Genomic DNA, 19,349 nt, shown 5'->3' with positions numbered 1-19,349 from the left:
CCATAACTTCCTCCATGTATAGAGAGAGACAATATTTGTTTAATTTATTTAAGATTGAAGTAGCGCTGGTCACATTGAAATAATCTTTAAGTTAATAATTAATTAATAGAAACGCGTTTAATCCAGATTCTCTGGATATATTAGAGTACTGAAGACGAGGATAATTTTTTGAGTGCAATATTTTAGACTATTATTACGACGCTACACTCTTGTAGTAATTTACATTTACATCGAGTACACAACGAATATGCATTCTCTGTTAATGATAAATAATTTCCCTGGTGATGGGCTCCAATGTGCCTTCACTACATTGTGTAGTATAGTTCTTCGTTAAAAACGATTGTATATGCAATGGTAGTGCAAGTGCCAACCAAGACTGTATTTCGTAAAGAGAGATTTTTACATATTTTATATTATATATGTATATATATACAAATATGTATATGGAGACGATCAAAATTATATATGATTGTTAGGTGTCGTAACAAAACGAGACTTTACGAGCAAAACAATGCACAGGTTTTACTAACTTCCAAATTTTAAGAAATCACTCCTCGTATTTAAGCGGTAAGGATGTAAGACTTTGCACTAAGAAATGACTTTATTATTTCTACAAAATAATGTCGCTTTTAATTTATTGTTTCTCTCGTGTACTTAATGCCAGTTAAATAAGGATTACAATTACATTAGATGTTTAACAAAACTTCAACGTCTTTATTTTCATATCGATATAAGTATATAAGATTGAATAAGAGAGGGGATACGCATTTTCACATACTTTATATAAATAGAATATCACGACGTGAGAACTTTGATGAGTGTGAATATCGATTCGCTTTATTAATTTCAACTCGCGGTTGCGTGCAGGAGGGTACTCGTAACCTCACTGAGGTCATGGCAGGAACCACGTATATTCCGATGAACCATCTCTGAGTTACCTAATGTTAAAGGTACGTATGACTTGTCGTGCGTATGATCGAGAAGCTGTTGCGAAGATTTGTCTGAAAATAAGGTAACATAATTTTCTTAATTCCATTATAATATTGAACGTGCAAAATTATGATTAACGACTCGATTACCTTGAATGGTTGATAACAGATAAGAGAGCTCTTCCTGAGTAGAAACGTACTGAAACTCGTCACCGCAGGCACCTTTCAGAACGGTAACGACATCTGATCGTGGGTTGTAAAAATACAGACCCTGCTTGCGGCTACTAAATTCGTTAATTAACGTTTTTATACCCTGTATCAGGAAAAACACAAGTTAGATTTCAAGCAAATTTGCAGTATCTGGTCGCATTAGTTTCAGGGTATTCAATTCTAGCGAATCTCATACATATATATATGTCTAAAAGACGCTTTGAGACATTTCTTAGGTCTATATTAATAATTGTTACTTGTCTCAAATAAGATACTCAGATTTGAATTTAGGTTAGATGTGAGTTTTCCAGTCGCTTTATGAATTATAATTCATGATCCTACACACATTGTATGATTAAAATAAAAAATTCATCTATTAGATCTGAATATATTAGATGAGACAAGTTTCAAATAACGACTACTGACAAGTCTTAGATATCTCAGAGTTATCTCAAGATATCTTAAGATCTCTTAATGTCAGATATTTACCTTAGCAGCTGTAAAATCTGCCCCTAAAATATATCTGCAGTCGACGATAACCGGCACTTGACTAGATCCTTGCTTTATACCAGCATTGCCGACTGATTGCTTGATAAAATCGACAGCTGGGAAGTACAGGCTGTTTCCTGGAGTGACCAATAAGTACTCGGCACCCTGATCAGTCTACGACAATCGCAATACGCAATGAAAGAGAACTTAAAAGTAAACATTATTTAGGAAAGAAAGATCTCCAATACATTCGTTAGCTCCAAACTACTTACTGTGCGTTTATCGACATGAACGGTAGGCCTTGCGGAAGGATACAGTAGAAACATCAAATTTGTGCCAACTCCCAGCAAGATACCATATTCCACGCCAATAGCGAGACAGAACAAGAAAGTAACAAACATCGGTATGAGATCCTTCTTGCTCGATCTCCACATAAGCTTGACAACTTCATACTCGATCATATATATCACCGCGCAAATAATCACGGCTGACAACGAAGCTGAAAAAGAAGAGTAAAGAGTGATAACAACAAATTGATATTTAATCAACACTGTCTACGGCGACGTTGACTGTATCATGAAGACAAGTTTTCGCTACCTTTTGGAATAAAGTAGAAATATGGTGTGAGCAAACTGAGAGCCAGCAAGATCAAGATCCCGGTGTACAGTCCGCCCATCGGCGTCTTTACACCGCTCGCGTGATTCACCGCCGATCTACTGAACGAGCCTGTGACCGGCATTGAGCTCGCGCAAGACCCGAGAACATTGCAGATGCCGAGGGTCAGTAGCTCCTGGGTGGCGTCTACTTTGCCGCCGTTCACGAAAGCCTTGGCTATGGCGACGTTGCCGAGTACGGCAATTATGGGCACCAACACTATGGAAGTACCCAGTTCCGAACACATTTGTGTGAAAGTGAGGGTCTGATTGTTCACCCGTGTAGAGAAGGGTGGCAGGCCGAGAGGCGGAAGACCGGATCTCACGGGACCGGTCAGGATGAACGGAGATTCAGACTCGGGCGAGTGAAATTTGTAAGCAATGACAGAGCAGACGATAACGATAATAGCGTTCCGTGCCGTGGAGATCAGCCATATCGTCTTCGTGATTACATGCTGATAGCTCTTCGGTTTTTTGCCGCCGGCGTATAGCTTGATGTCCTTCATTTTCTGCAAAGCCGACAAAACATGTCAGAGAGAAAGAGAGACGGTGAGACGATAAGACGGCGCGCGAACGTTGAACCAATATCCATGCATTACCCTGAAGAACAACAGGATCGCGATGCAGGAGAAGCTCATCGTGGCGTCCCAGAGACTCGCGTCGCTGATGTTTTCAAACACCTTGGCCAGAGTGTCCAGAAATCCCTGCGACGAGATTTTCAGGCCTAACAAGCCTTTCAGTTGAGAGGCGACGATTATAACGGACGTCGCCGACGTGAAGCCCACAGTTACTGGTATGGAGATGAAGTCTATAAGAACACCTGTAAAATCGTTTCTCGCGTGAGACGAGCAACACTTCTCAATACAAAGTGAACACATTGACTGCCAAATACGAGTTAGTTCATAGCCGCTGTACGAGAAGAATTCTCTGTCTCATACGCCAACTACAAGTTAACTCGCATAAATCTTTTTTTCTTTTTTAAGTTCTGCCAAATAATAAATATAATTACAAAAGCAATTAAAAACCAATTAACATATTAAAATATAAATTAAAGAAAATTATGCTAATTTTTAAATGGTAAGAAGTCATTTTAAAATGGCTGATTTTTAAGTGATCGGAAGCGAAGTTCCATAATATGGAGCACTGTAGCAGTCAACATGTTTACATATTGAGTCTCATAATGGACATCAGTAACTAGTACACTTTATGATACGTCTCATTGAGTCATTATTATGAAGTATAATCAATTGCAATTTGAATAATTAGCTGTACGACCAATGGATAAAAAGTTGCGATACTTTAACCTCGATTAGTTGCGCTACGTCTCCTATATTCAATAGAAGAATTAGTTTTTCCGTACAATTTTCACGAGATATATTTTCTTACTAGACACCGGATGCGTTCTAAAGTTTATCTAGGCAAAAAAGATATTGCAATCTTTTTTCCACCGATTGTGCATTGCCAATAGGGAACTGATAAAACGAGGTAAAAAATATATCTCGAATTATATTTATCCATCGTATTTTTGACAAAACTCAATCGTCGGTTAAGCTTTCGTACAATCAGCAGAAATTAACGCGACATTCGACGTGTTAAATCATTTCTGGACAAAATAATTATTGCTTACAAAGTGATACGCACGCAAAACAACTTTGCAGTCTTCATAACCAATCTCGCGGGTTTTAATAATGGACAATGTCTTTCTCATTCGAGATTTACTTTCTATCGTGTCTCGCTCAAGAGTTAAAGCGACTCCACACACACTGCTCTCTTACTAGCTTGACCCGCGCCATACCTAAACGCAAGCATGCCATTAATAATTGCAGGCAGCCGGATAAGAATGCGAGAAGTATGGCGAAATCGGCATTTCTCCCCTGCACGTAATCGTGCGTCATTAGCGCCATGAGCGCGGTAGGACCGATCGTGATGTCCTTACAGGAGCCAAATATCACGTAGACCATTGCCCCCATGAATGCCGAGTACAGGCCATACTGGAAGAGAAGAAAATGTTGCATATTAACAATGTAATTTCGACAGGCGAGCTGTGTGTGTTCGACGCGAAGCGAGAAGCAGAGAACGCGGCTTATCCAAGCGTGTTAATCCGCTCATTACGAATAATCTCCGCGTTACTCGTAAAATTCACCGGCATATCACATCGCGGCAGCCGAAATTAATGACGCTCAAGTTGATAGCTGTGCTATCAAAAGTGGACTAGAGACAGACCAAAACACGATCCGTTACCTTCCTCACACTGAATGCTCGATTTTAGGGAGTATCAAGTTGGTACAAAAAGATTTGTCATCTCTTTATTCAATTTTTGTGAGATATTTGGTCATTAAAAGGAAGACAGGAAGTCCTCGTTGGATGTCTAAAAAAATACCGACTCGATGTTGCTAATTTCATTGCTAAAGATTATTAATCCTTCGAAATTGGGTAATTTCGTCTCCTGTTTTATCTGACAAATATGAAAAACCTTCTGCAGCAACTTAACAATAATTGAAAAATATGATTTCAGGAGATAATATACGTAGAATAAAAGAAGATTGTTAATTTCAACTTTTTAGTGCACCAAATGCATTCAATTTCAAGTAAAGATACTCGATTCAGAATGCAAGGAGAGAATATTATAGCCTTTTTATAAATTTTACTCAATTTTACTATATTTCCAGTAGAAATAGACTGTCTCCCTTGTCAAAGAATATAATAAATTTCGTTCGAAACATAGTAAATTTTTTAATAACACATTTCAGTTCCTAAGATATGAATAACACATATAAAACAGAAGGATAGTCAATTATTGCAGAATATCGATCTATACTTCAGTTCCTTGCTCATAATATCCTGTTTGTATTAATAACTTCAATTCCTTCAATACAATAACTTTAATTCCCGTAGTACCATTGCTTATCGATGCAAATAACAAATAGTTTCGGAGATTTCTTGAGACAAATCGAGAATAAAGTTAATATTTTCTTCGCAAAAAAATAATAGCACGATTTTGTTTTACATTCAGTAACAAAAAATCGAGAAAAGAGAATTAAGTCTCAGAGTTACGCATATGCTATCACACAAATCACGATTGAGTTATATTAAAGAAAAACCGTGTCAAATGAACAACTTTACATAGAAATTTGAATTATAAAATGTGGTCAGTAATAAAAGTTTAACGAAACTGAAGTGTAGTTGTGCATACAATGCATTCTCTAAATTTCTCAGAGTGAAATCTCACCTGGAACAAGTAAAAATTCACTCGATATTATAGCGAACATGCCATCGATCGAAATCACAAGAGTGAATGTTTAATTCGAACCTAGAATAAATTCTCAGTCGATACGAGTAAGTGTTCCAATCACGATTAGAATGAATTTATTCCGACGAATGGAAGTACACTTGTTCTCAAAACGATTTTGAGAGCAAAGCCAATGATCCTATGAAACAACTTGTTTTCCATTAATTCCCAGAAGTTATATTTTCTTATTAGGTCATGAGCTGTGTTCCAAATTATATTGAACAAAATGTGTTTTGAAAACCAGTGTACATAAAATTCCAGTGAAAATACTCGCTCGACGACTTAGACTGCAAGGAGAGAATATGGTAGCCTTTTTTCATATAAATTCTTTTCAATTTTACTGTTTTTAATAACACAGGAATAAACTGTCAATAAGGTCTCTGTTGCCAAGGAATATAGTAAATTTTGCTCGAAATATAGCAAATTTTTTTAATAACACATTTTAATTCCTAAGATATAAATGTATATAAAACATATATATAGTACATATAAAACAAAAGGATAGTCAATTGTTGCAGAAATTGGGTAATTCCCTTTTCTATTTTATCTGACAAACAAAAAACATTCTGCAGCAACTTAATAATAATTAAAAAGTATGATTTTAGAAAATAATACACAGAATAGAAGAGAAGATGGTTAATTCCAATTTTTTGCTGCACCAAATTCACTCAATTTCAAGTGAAGATACTCGTTTGACGATTCAGAGAATAAGTAAAGGATATCATAGTCTTTTTTATATAAATTTTCTCTTTTTAATTTTATTATGTTTCCAGTAGCACAGAAGTAAATTGTCGATAAAATCTTTTTTACCAAAACATAGTGAATTTAAAATACCAAATTTTTTAACAGTTTCTTTTAATATTTCAGCTTCTGAGATATGAATAGCGCACATAAAACTAAAGGATAGTCAATTACTGCAGAATACCTATTTTCCAGTTACAAATTCTATGCAAGTTTTACTACAAGATTCTCTTCGTGCGAAGAGATCGCTCTATGTGAATGAAAAATCATGTAAATTCGACTGAATTTTTTGCTGAAAAGATCAGCACGATCAATTCGCCACGTGTAATCCTGAAATGCAGTTCGTTTAACTGGACTCGAATTGTGCCCGACTGATTTTTTTCATAATGTACCTGAGGCTCCAAGCCGGCCAGTGTTGCGTACGCGAGTCCCTGCGGCATAACCGTGAGACCGACCGTGACGCCGGCAATAACGTCGCTGAGGAACTTCTCGGTGTTATATCTCGGTAGCCACGCTACAATCGGCATACGTTTGGACGCAAATCGACCTACAAGCTCGACGCAGCCTCTCGTTTTCCGTCGCTCAGCCTCGCACGCCATTCTTCCGGGTCAAGTCAGCTTCTTCAAAAATAAAGAACACAAAGACTGTATATCACGAATAAATAAACGAGCTCGTTATTTCAGATAGCCCTTGACGTGTGTCAGCCATGTGAGATTAACGAGTCGCAGATTAATATTTGTCTTAGTATAATGAGGAAGAGTACTGTCTGGAATTTCTTAAAAGAAAGCAACAGATTTAAAGGAGAAAGAAAAAAGACATGAAGCTTAATATTCATGAGCGTGTTTAACTGATAAACTTCGACTGCAGATATGTCATAAGTACTTGTAAAAGCTAAGAAATAATGTCTAATCTGGAACAAAGTATTCTCCCTCTTACTGAGTCATTGCAAAAAAGAAAAAGACAGTAAAAATATTTTTTGATATTATGTAAGTATATAATATCACACACAAATATTATATATGTATACTTTAGTACTTTTCAACTAAGTGAGACAAATAAGTCAATAAGGAATAGTTGGCATGATAATTTAACCTACGAGAGAATAATGTTTCATAGAGAAACGATATAAATAGAAAACACTTTCTCACAAGAAAACCCACACAAGTGTCTGCCTCCGATTTTCATAAACTTGTAATATGTTGTACTTTAGATAAAAATAACAAATACGTTTTTTATTATATGTGCAAGTTTAGGGGGTGAAATATCCCTTTGAAGAAAATCGGTTTTTTTCTTTCGAAGAGAATATAATAAAAACTATAAGAGATAGAAAAAAATATTTTGAATAAAAGTTGAATGGTCTGAAGAGTACTTTGCAAAAAAAAACAAAAATTTTTTTGTTAATATTTTCCCTATTAATTTTCCCATTTCTTTTTATTATAATTATTAAAATAATTTCTGTAAAATATTCTTCAAACCATTCAACTTTATTCAAAATATTTTTTTCTATCTCTCATAGTTTTCATTATATTTCCTTCGAATGAAAAAAAAAACGATTTTCTTTAAAGGGATATTTCACTCCCTAAATTTGCGAAAGAGCATATAATAAAAAACGTATCTGTAATTTTGATCTAAAGTACAACATATTACAATTTTATGAAAATCGGAGGTAGATACTTGTGTGGGTTTTCTTGTCAGTCTCTCGCAAACGTTTTCATCTCTTTTTAATCCTAACTTTTAAGAGGCTACCTTAACAGAAGTAAAAATTAAGTAAAAATTTGGGGAGTTATAAAAAGACATAAATTAGTAGGAGTACAATTTTTTGTTATGTTCTATTAACAATATATTGGTATAAAAACAATTAGATTTTATGCTGAATATTAACATCAATATGTCCATTTTAAATGCGTTCTGCAAGAGAATCATTCAACCACCCTAGACTCAACAGAAGTGATCTGAAATTAATATCAATAAATACATTTTTTTTTGTTCATTTGGGCAATAGAAATATCGATTCAAGGAGGCTTTCCGCAAATTTCAAAACTATATTATATTTATTTTTTTGCAAGCTCGAGTTTTTTAGTGGAAAGAAACTAGTTTGATTTTTCATAACTCTCATTCTGCGACAATTTTTTTTTTCAAAATCCACTTCGTAAAACCGATAACTCCGTGAACCGATAATTATAACCTTATTGAAGAAAAAATTTATTAATACTAATTTCAGATTACTCCTGTGGAGCCCAGAATAGTTATCATTCTATCTAAATATCTCACGTGGTACAAATTTCAAGTAATGACTATATTAATATGGACCTAAGACGCGTATTAATAAACGTTATTTAAAAATCTCATAAAATAAAGTACTCAGATTTGAATGTAAAGTTAAACGTGAGTTTTCCAGTTAAATCGCTATTACAAATATACCGTTGCATACATAATATGTGATTTCGATAAAAAAGTTCAAACTTAACTCTAAATTGGAATTTGTACTTATTCAATCTGAGTCTTTCAGTTAAATCACATGATATATATAACATTGTTTTTGCAATTCGCGATTACAAAATCCACATCTAACTCGAAACTTTCAAATATGTACTTTATTTAAGATAAGCTTCAAGTAACAACTATTAAGACAGGCCTAAGGCATCTCAAGACACCTCAAGACGTGGGTTTACGTTTCTCTGAAACGTCACGGGTTCACATGTCCTTAGATGTGCTATTAAAGTTACCATAGATGAAAAAAATATGTATATATATATATATATATATATATATATATATATATATATATATCGTAAAACCACACTGCGACAATAACCGGTCGACGGTGGAGAGAACGGCGCCTCGATACTTTCACCGCGAGAGCGAGGAAGAAAGGTAGACGGCGAAACTGGTCCCGCCGAACACGCGTGTTTGTTTTCCTCCGCGCGGGCTCACTCTAATTCATAGAAACTACTACGTGCTACTTCGTGTGAGAAATTCCACGTCGGTCCCTTCTATCGTATAACTTGTACACAGTCAAATCTCGCTCGCACGCTTGCCAGCCAATTCCGGCGGGCTAAACTGAAAGCGCGCGCGGCTTCTCCGGCCTTTTATATAGTCGGATAACGCGCGAACTTGCATCGCTCGGGTAAAAGTCGCCGTTAACCTTCGCACTTTTTACGTGGAATCGCGAAAAAATATATATGTTAACGTGCGCGTCTGTTAACGAGCGCGACTGATACGCGTTTATACGCGCGCCGAGGCGATCTCGATCGCGAATATGTTTCGCGCGGACGCGTACCTATTGTCAAATCGCGCGGGACACTAAAACAAAAAGTGGTAATTATTACTAAACGTATTTAAGTTACAGAACTTGAGTAAAAATTCGGTAATTAAATATGATAATAATAATCAAATACACAGTAGATTTGATGTACGAAGAATTTTTCATCACAGTCAAATGGACTGAAAATTTTAGTAATAGATATCAAATATTTAACATCTATTATTAAATATTTCGTAATTACTATCAGATATTTGGTTAAATATAAATGTTATGAAATATCATTCAATTCTATCTGATGAAATATAACTATTAATATTTACTTTGTTAAGGTAACGAAATGTTTAGTAACTCTATCGACTTATATTAATATAATAAATATGTTAATTAATATACATTACTTATATTAATATATATTATATATTAATTATATTAAGGCTCCTGACTCCTCCAATTGTCTATCTCTTTTTAATGGCGTCAAAAGCGAGAAAATGCATGCTAAAAATCCTTGCGAAATACATTAAAATAAAAATATTTATCCATAAAGTAACACTTGCAATCAATTAAACAAATTTGTAAGATATTCTGTGCACTTCCCTTTTGCTCTAACAATCAATAATTTATTATAAATTAACCTGAATAGAAATAGGCGAAGAAATAGGTTAAGAAGATGAATTGTATGTCACGTTAATTTACGACAAAATATTAATTGTTAGAACAAAAGGAGAGTGCACGGAATATCTTACAAGTCTTACTTTATGGATTGTAAGTGTTACTTTATGCATATATATTTTTATTTTAACGTATTTCGCAAGAATTTTTAGCATGCATTTTCTCGCTTCTGATGTCATTAAAAAGAGATAGACAATGCGAGGGGCAGAAGTCTTAATAAATATATATTATATATATATATATATATATATATATCACTTATTGATATATTTGTCGCATATCGACTGTTGTTGAATTGTTTTCAATATTTGCTAATAAACATGGCATTGTCGCATTTCTTAAAAGTTATAAGGATATATTATAAGCACGTGTAGTACAGTGCAATGAGTAAAAAGATATCGTCATAGAGCTTGTAAGACGCACTACATAGAGCAGTAGTTTCTGTTCGATCATGAGATAAAGTACCGAGTCTGAGAAAGCACGAATAACCGCTACAGGATCAAATGAAACCATGAACAGAACTTCACGTATGAAGCGATAAAAAGCGTCAATGTAAAAAATAAAAAATATAGATGTCTTAAAATAGTTTAAATAGGACGATGAGATTTTTTTAATAAAATAAAAAGAATTACCTAAAACAATTTTCATTTCGGAGACAAAAGCTTTAGGTAATAGTTACTAAACATTTCACTTCTTGCTACCAAGATTTGGTATTAAAAAAATCTCCAGGATTTAATTTAATGACCTGAATGTATAGTTCAAACAACTAAATTTTGTGAACCATACATTCGCTTTATATAACTAAGTTATTTTCTAACTATCATTTCATGTTTGGCATGAATCTCGCATTATTTGACTGAATAATTTAACATCAACTATTAAATTTTTTTACATGTAGAAAGGAGAAACGGTGACAAAATCGCGGAAACGATTATACGGTGGAAACGATCCACTGTCGCCTTATAATCCATTGATCGGCCAATTTTTCAGAGCGTTGACTTCCATTGAACTCCGAGAGAAGAAACTCGCGGGTCTTCCCACCTGCTGTTGTTGCTGGTACTGTTGCTGCTGTTCTAAACGATGAATCGCTCTTTTTTGGCTTTCTCCTTCGGATTCCGTTGAATGTACTACTAGATGTAAAATTGTCAGCTACTAGTTTACCGCGTGTCGTAAGCCGAAATAGCTGGAGCTAACAACGTTCGCCTTAGTGGCAGAAAACAAACGGGTTCCAAGGCCGGTCGTGTTAACCGCCAATTGTCAGGCTGCGCGTAATACACTTTCCAAATAACAAAAAAAAAAAGTTACGATACGCGGATTGTGCGAATTGCCTAACGCATACGAGGCAGCTAGCCTTCGTTTTTTCAAGCGTTGCATTGCGATTGTGCAATTGGCTGAATTTCACATGACTCTCCGTGACGCATACATTTGGTTTCAATGTAACTTAAACACTTTGATGTCGATGCAGTTTAGAGTGCAGTCCGATCAGTCGATCAGAAAATTCATTTTCGATTAATTTCCTAAAGTTGAGTTCTCTTCAACTGCGCTTCGAAAGAAAATAAGTACTCAAACTCCAAATAGCATAGAAGGTCTCAAAATCACCTTGAACGTGTCAAAAACGCCTGTACATAAAAAAATATTCTACTGCTAAGAAAAGCGATCTCTCAGTTTACTTTCCTTCTTTTAAGTTAAAATGGTTATCTTCAACAAAGAATATTTTCTTAATCATAGTCTTAAAATATACAACACAAATTTTGGGGAAGCTTATTATTATATACTTAAAAAAATCTATTATTTTTAAATATTATAAAACTTTATTGAAGAAAAAAAAGTTACTTCGACTCTGTGTAGTAAGCAAGTATTCTCTTGTATTTTTTAATAAGTACTTTCACGGTATAAAACACCCTCTGTAACGATGTAGTGATTACCATATAATCGATATAAAATTGCAATACAATAACCCAAAATTACACAGAATACATGTACAATCTGCTATCGGATTCTGTTTGCAAACTTTGTCGACAGAACAACAGCAAGTTGCGGACATAGATGACACGACAGATCATGTTCAATCTGTCGTCAGACTGCTAATAGATTGCTTGCTGGGTTCATTTACCTTCAGTTAAATGCACGCAATTATCTTCTTTGCAGAAAGAAGCAAATGTGGTTCTAACTAAACACACATGAATTTATCAAAATTTTGTTTACCCTTGTAACGAATTTTTCTACCCTTGTAAAAGAAATTGAAAATATTCGTGGAAAAATTGGAGAAAACCAGTTTTTCTTCCATGCTTTCAAAATTATAATGCGTACGTACTCGGTCGAATTTCACTCCAATTAAAGGCCAAGCTGCGTCACGACTCGCAGAAGATGACGTGCACCTGTGCAAGGTTCGTGGCGTCTTTCATGGTGGAAAAAGTTTCCTACCCATCGGCCTCATGAAGGGCCTGCTGAATGCCCCGCCGAAAGTCAGTCACACGAGAGGATCATCTGAACACGCCGATCCGCCGGGAAGCGAACGCAATCTGACCCTTGACCTTATTCCGAATCGTCCGGAATATGTCTCTATCGATGTCGTCTGATAGAAAGAGAGAAAAAAAGAATAGGAAAGAGCGTAGTCCTTGAGCTACACCTAATCTAATCTAATCGCAACGTTATTTGCAATGTATCCTCGCGTGCCTCGAGGACTCGTCGAGGAGCGCGCATTATAGCACTGCTTGTGCGACGCGTATATCGTTGCGACAGGCGCATACCGTTCAATTTAGATTATTACATGCGAATGAGCATCGGCCAATTATCCGATAATTCGAAGGACAACACGCTCGTGCCTGAAAGCGAAGAGCGAATGGCGCTACAATGTGTTACTCAGACATCGTTGCACGCTGATTTTTGCACAGAGAAAGAAAAGTACCCATTTAAAACTTATATACTCTATAATAAAACTAATTATATAATAATGCTAACAATAAAACTAATACGCCCCAGTTAACAGTTATTGTTTCATATCCAGAGCGTTTACCGAAACATCATTCACTACACAAGGTTGTTCCCTAACATGTGGGACTCACTTCAAGAGTGGATAGGAGACAAAAATAATAAAAAAAGTTCGTATAAATATGTGTCCTGTCTGAACTTGTTTCAGAGTTATAGCTATTTTTGTGCTTCAATAATCTACAGTTGCATATCTTCTATAGGAAGTGTTCCAAGTGATTACTGTCTGTATGCAAGCTTGCAGTCGTGTCAAGGAATTTCTCAATCTTTCAAAAATTCTAAGTATCTAAGTATCGGATTTGTTGACAGTCTTGCTATATACGTTCACAAAGTATTTCGATACTGCAATATATTTTTATCAGTCGCAATGAGATCGATTAAAGTTCTCCAGAAGCAATTAATCAGTTCTTAAACAAGAGGCAACAAGATGCAACAACAGGAAGTTAGAAAACGTTGTTTTTCATACAAAAATTAAAAGGTCACTGACACTTTTATAATAGAATATGAATAAACTTATATAACATAATTTAAAATTGTAATATGAATAACTAGTAAAAAATAATGGACATTGTCACGATATATAAACGCACTGCATAAACAAATAATAAAAAAACTAAATAATAATAAAACCATATCTTTCTTCATTCACATTGTTGTAAAGAGAATGATGAACTTTAACACAACATGTAGGAAAATAAATCGAAATATTCTGTTTTGATGCGATATATAAAACCCTATTGCAAAGGACGGAGTTTTGTGTTGTAGAAAATGGATTACATTTCAAACATGTTCTATGAATATTATTCATTACATTGTATTCGAAACGTCATGGTATTTTTGTCTGTATTTTTACTGTTGAACATAGAGTAAGAATTAGAAGTTTAGAGTAAGAATAATATTAGGAATTACTATTGAATTTATTTCGATCTCTTTTACAATTCTGTGGACAAAAAATGTAGTTCCACTTAAAAAAGTGATAAATAATCTTAACTTTTTTACGAAATAAAACGTTTTCGAAATTTCTACTATTGCGTCTTATTGCCGTTTAAAATCTGGTTGCATCCAATTGTATCTAGAATTGTTTCTCTCTCTTTTCCTCCCAATTATTGTAACTAGTAAAAAATAATGGATATTGTCACAATATGAACACATGGCATAAACAAATAATTTTATATTAGGATTTTAAAGTCTTGAACTCAACAATGATACAATTTCATTTGAATATTGCAGCAGACTCGTAAGAAGTACAATATGATTATTTTGATGATAATGATATCCTCTTCCGACGTTTAAAAATATATTCTCAATCCAATATTTTGTGCTTTTCATTCATGAAAATTATTTTAGAATAATACAAATATATTTTTTTTATTGAATCATATAAAATGTATAAGCTTATTTTAAAGTTTACATATGAAAAGTAAAGATATTTTCAAAGCAAGAATGTTCTTTTTTCTGCGTATGTTTACGTCTATACGACGGTGTCGGCGTCCGTTACTCAAGATGCGATTTTCATTGAAATTCTTATGGAAAATTTGCGTTTAGTAAAGTTTTCATTAAAAATTCACGTTGGGAATGTTCATTGATAATTCTTACTGCAAATTCGTTGTGAGAATACAAACTTCGAGAAAATGTCGGCGAATTTTCGCGACGCGACAATGCTAACATACGATAAATTTCGACGAATTTTTGCGCGCGCATTTCTTGAAGGTTTCTTATTAAAAGATGTCCCAATCTGTATTGTTTTTTTTTTTTGTAATATTGTATTATTAATTATATTATGTGATCAATAATTTTTCACATAAAATTAAACGTTTCTATTCTGATGTAATTTTATAAAACAACATACACATTCTTTTGCATGCATTGTTTCAGGAAATTATAACGACATAATCTTTGCATATTTTATCTGAAAAATCCGAAATTACTTGTCACACACAAACCAGTACATTTTATAGGTTTAAAATAAAACAATTGTATGGAGAAATAAAAGAAAAATCGACAGATTCGTTTTTTAGTCGAAAATCTCAATGGAAATTTGTATAAAAAAAAGAAAAAAAAATTATGACATCGTGATCGCTCTTACTTAAGAGAAATACTACCGATGTAAGGGAATTGGAGTACAGGCATAAGCAAGAAATCTATTATTTTTATTTTTTACTCCAACTCACGTCAAGTTTACTCCGCGTATTATACACAAGCCTACAGTCAGTATTGGTTTTTTCTTTTTTTGAACGAGAAGCTCAGTCGTTTTGCCTAACCTAGAGACACTTACGGAACGCTGACCCGTCGAAATATAGCCGTGACATTCACAGCTCAGGAAACGAAGAAGCGTTCACACATTACTTGTGCGAAGATAATACCCGAAGCGCCGCAGGATTACGTCAGTATCGAGGCGAACGCAAATCCACACGAGCACCGACGCTACGACCGGCATTCTCCGCTATTTGACAGCGACGCGAACTGTCAAGTGCAACAATGAAACGACGCCGACGAAGATTTGTAATAGTAACGAAGTGCAAAAGGTGCAAATAAAATGTACTCTTAAGCTCGTATCGCTCATGTCGTTTTGAAGATTGAAAATTGTTTCTTGATCAATCAGGGTAAAGGCTGGTTTATGATGGTCGCAATCCGTTAACTGGGAGCGTCCCGATTGACCACGGTACGATTGGACACAACCAACCGATGAAAAGAATTATCTAGTGAATTACTAGGTCGAACCAATCATTACAATCTGTGTCCAATCGTATTGTGGTCAATCGGATTCCACCCCGTTAACTTATGCCGGAATCGTAAAAAATTGACCAATCATAGTCGAATTATGGCTCCTGCACACAGAACGAGGTAAGGGCTATCGCACACAACTGACATAACTGCATATGCATAGCATAAGATCGTATGGACCAATGAGCATTGAATATTAAGCATCGAACACCAATATGGCGACTTAATACTCGATGCTCATTGGTACATACGGTCTTATGCTATGCATATGCAGTTATATCAATTTGTGTGCGATAGCCCTAATGCTTGCCGCGCGGCGGAAGTCTACGCGACAGCCAATCAATATGTTGTTTTTCTGTAAAAACTAGAAAGTTATTACGGAAAGCAGCATATTAATTGGCTGTCGCGCGGCGGAAGTCCGCGTGACAGCCAATCAATATGTTGTTTTTCTGTAAAAACTAGAAAGTTATTACGGAAAGCAGCATATTAATTGGCTGTCGCGCGAACTTCCGCTGCGCGGCAAGCATTACCGCGTCCTGTGTGCAAAAGCTATTATAGAAGAATAATCAACTGTAACTGGTCAATTGTTTACGGCTCCGGCATAAGTTAACAGATTACTTTAACTTCGACTTCAATATTTGACTACAGGCCTCTCTAAGAGTTATGCCCCAACGCCATTTTTCCGATTAATGATATATTTCAAGAGTAAAGTCTTGGAAAATTTCAAGACACGTTCCAAAAAAATCACAAAGTCCGAACTTGTTCGAACACGTCTTGTCGTGACGGCAGTTAGGCCGGGACTTAGGGCTATCGCACACAAATTGACATAACTGCATATGCATAGCATAAGATCGTATGGACCAATGAGCATCGAATATTAAGCATCGAACACCAATATGGCGACTTAATACTCGATGCTCATTGGTACATACGGTCTTATGCTATGCATATGCAGTTATGTCAATTTGTGTGCGATAGCCCTTAAAGTTAACAGATTACGGCCATCATAAATTGGCTTTAAAAGCTGGTTTATGATTCCCTTAAAGGCCAAATCACACTAATTGGCAAATCACACGATTGGCGATAGATGATTGACGATTGAAGATTGGAATTTGACTAATTGGAACAAAGCAAAACAAGGCTGTAGCTTGTTGATTCGTTAAAATCTAATCTTTAATTGTCAGTCGTCAATCGCCAATCGCTAGTGATTTGGCCTTAAAGGCTAAATGCACACAGGACGCGGCAATGCTTGTCGCGCGGCGGAAGTCCGCGTGACAGCCAATCAATATGTTGTTTTTCCGTAAGAGCTAGAAGGTTATTACGGAAAGCAGCATATTGATTGGCTGTTGCACGAACTTTCGCCGCGCGGCAAGCATTACCGCATCCTGTATGCAGAAGCCATAAGAGCTAGAAGGTTATTACGAAAAGCAGCATATTGATTGGCTGTCACGCAAACTTCCGCCGCGCGGCAAGCGTTTCTGTGTGCAGAAACCATAATACTTGGGCTGTGTTCGGAAACATACACAGTGTGCACACTACTAGACGATAGCCGTTCGGAAACACTCAGTGTGGCTCGATGTGGGGTGGGACCCGATTGACCACGATACGATTGGACACAGATTATAATGATTGGTTTGACCTAGTAATTTACTAGATAATTCTTTTCATCGGTTGGTTGTGTCCAATCGTACCGTGGTTAATCGGGACGCTCCCCTCGATGTGCACTCATGTGAGATCGTTCGGAAACGAAGAGAGAGGCACACCAAACGTGTGCCACCAAACCACTCGATGAAAAAACAAGGGGAGTCGGTGCTAGCTGGCGAATTACTAGTTACCTACGTTATATAGTCTGTTTTTTTCAGCTGCACTGCTGAATTAATGCAATAAGTTGGAGTGAGAAAAGATGAAGCTGAAAAGAACAAACCAATAACCTTTTCATTTTCGCATTACTTCACAGTACAAAGGATGTTTACGTGTAGCAATCGGATTCCCAATCGGATTGATATAATCGCAGTGATGTAAATTGTCTAGAGAGAAAGTTCCCTAGGCTAATTGGATTACCAAATCGTGATCGTGAAGGACGGATCGGATTAGCGGATGCAAAGAAACGTTGCGTACATACATCTCTTAAGAAATAAATATTAAGAAGTAAATAGAAAAGTATGTGCATTGTTATTTTCATTATAACTAACGTGTATTTTTCTGCATATGTACATAAATAAATAAAGATTTATTTCTATTTTACTGATGTGTGTATCAAAGAAATAAATACATCTTAACCTAAATGTACTTCAATCGTTAACACACAAGTTTATTAAATATAAAATATTTTCAGAGTTAAAGAATTATGGAAATAAATGAGAAAGGGATGTTTGAACAGAGTCAATTTCGTATGTATATATACATACCAAATAAAGCACATTTAGGTTAAGATTTATTTCTTTGATACACACATCAGTAAAATAGAAATAAATCTTTATTTATTTATGTACATATGCAGAAAAATACACGTTAGTTATAATGAAAATAACAATGCACATACTTTTCTATTTACTTCTTAATATTTATTTCTTAAGAGATGTATGTACGCAACGTTTCTTTGCATCCGCTAATCCGATCCGTCCTTCACGATTTGGTAATCCAAATAGCCTAGGGAACTTTCTCTCTAGACAATTTACATCACTGCGATTAATCCGATTAGAAATCCGATTGCTACACGTAAACACCCAAAAACAGAAAACAGACTTCTAATTTACATTAAAAGTCACACTGGAAAGCGTTCGGAAACACTCGACATACGAAAATACACGGTACACCTACTACTTTCCCACTGAAATCACGAAAACACACGAGAGAGTGATGTTTCCGAACGTAGCCTAGAAGTGCTATAGTATATATATCATATATTATAGTGTTTCTAGTAATAGAGAACATCCGGATGAGGAATCTGAACGCACCCCTGGAGTGGACAAAACTGCATCGAGATTTGGATTGTGTTTGTTTGAGCGCACACACACTGTAAATATTATTCTATCCTTATCACTCATTACATATGGAAGAAATGCAGGATTCACACCACGTCCGATGTCCGACGTACGACGTCTGGCATCCAATAAAAAAATAGTTTTCTAATGGAGAATTGAATTCTATGTTAGAAAGCTGTTCTCCTATTCGATATCGGACGTCGTATATCGGACGTGCTGTAAATCCTGTGTAAGATAAACTAATGCTTATAGCGCGTGAGTACCTAAGGGTGCGTTCAGATTCCCTACCCGGGTGCACTCTATTACTAGAAACACTATAGTATATGTTACATATACTATAGCACTTCTAGTATTAGAGTGCACCCGGGTAGGGAATCTGAACGTAACCTAAAGCGAACGTACCGCTAG

At 35.6% G+C, this 19,349-nt stretch overlaps 1 protein-coding gene across 5 annotated transcripts in view; it reads right to left on the bottom strand.

Annotated features, from left to right (window-relative positions):
• Positions 1 to 691: 691 nt before the first annotated feature.
• The window catches only part of LOC116840573 (sodium-independent sulfate anion transporter), a 29,471-nt gene continuing 10,813 nt past the window's right edge, over positions 692 to 19,349 (bottom strand). The window contains exons 1-10 of one of the 5 annotated variants that reach the window (XM_032807439.1): positions 15,509 to 15,727; positions 12,560 to 12,820; positions 6,704 to 6,931; positions 4,077 to 4,272; positions 2,881 to 3,101; positions 2,226 to 2,790; positions 1,901 to 2,127; positions 1,629 to 1,802; positions 1,080 to 1,242; positions 692 to 1,001 (exon numbers count right to left, since the gene is read on the bottom strand). In XM_032807439.1, coding sequence (XP_032663330.1) covers positions 847 to 1,001; positions 1,080 to 1,242; positions 1,629 to 1,802; positions 1,901 to 2,127; positions 2,226 to 2,790; positions 2,881 to 3,101; positions 4,077 to 4,272; positions 6,704 to 6,910 — 1,908 coding nt within the window. In that variant the 5' untranslated portion in view covers positions 6,911 to 6,931; positions 12,560 to 12,820; positions 15,509 to 15,727 and the 3' untranslated portion in view covers positions 692 to 846. Of the gene's footprint in view, positions 1,002 to 1,079; positions 1,243 to 1,628; positions 1,803 to 1,900; positions 2,128 to 2,225; positions 2,791 to 2,880; positions 3,102 to 4,076; positions 4,273 to 6,703; positions 6,932 to 9,114; positions 9,591 to 12,559; positions 12,821 to 15,508; positions 15,728 to 19,349 lie in introns of those variants that run through there. The other 4 variants (XM_032807457.1, XM_032807474.1, XM_032807447.1 and 1 more) reach the window with 4 other exon arrangements.

The sequence above is a fragment of the Odontomachus brunneus genome, unplaced genomic scaffold (assembly GCF_010583005.1).
Source record: "Odontomachus brunneus isolate Ranch 3 - 2012 unplaced genomic scaffold, Obru_v1 Obru_scaffold_001, whole genome shotgun sequence".
NCBI lineage: Eukaryota > Metazoa > Arthropoda > Insecta > Hymenoptera > Formicidae > Odontomachus > Odontomachus brunneus.
This window is presented reverse-complemented; position numbering and strand designations above follow the sequence as displayed.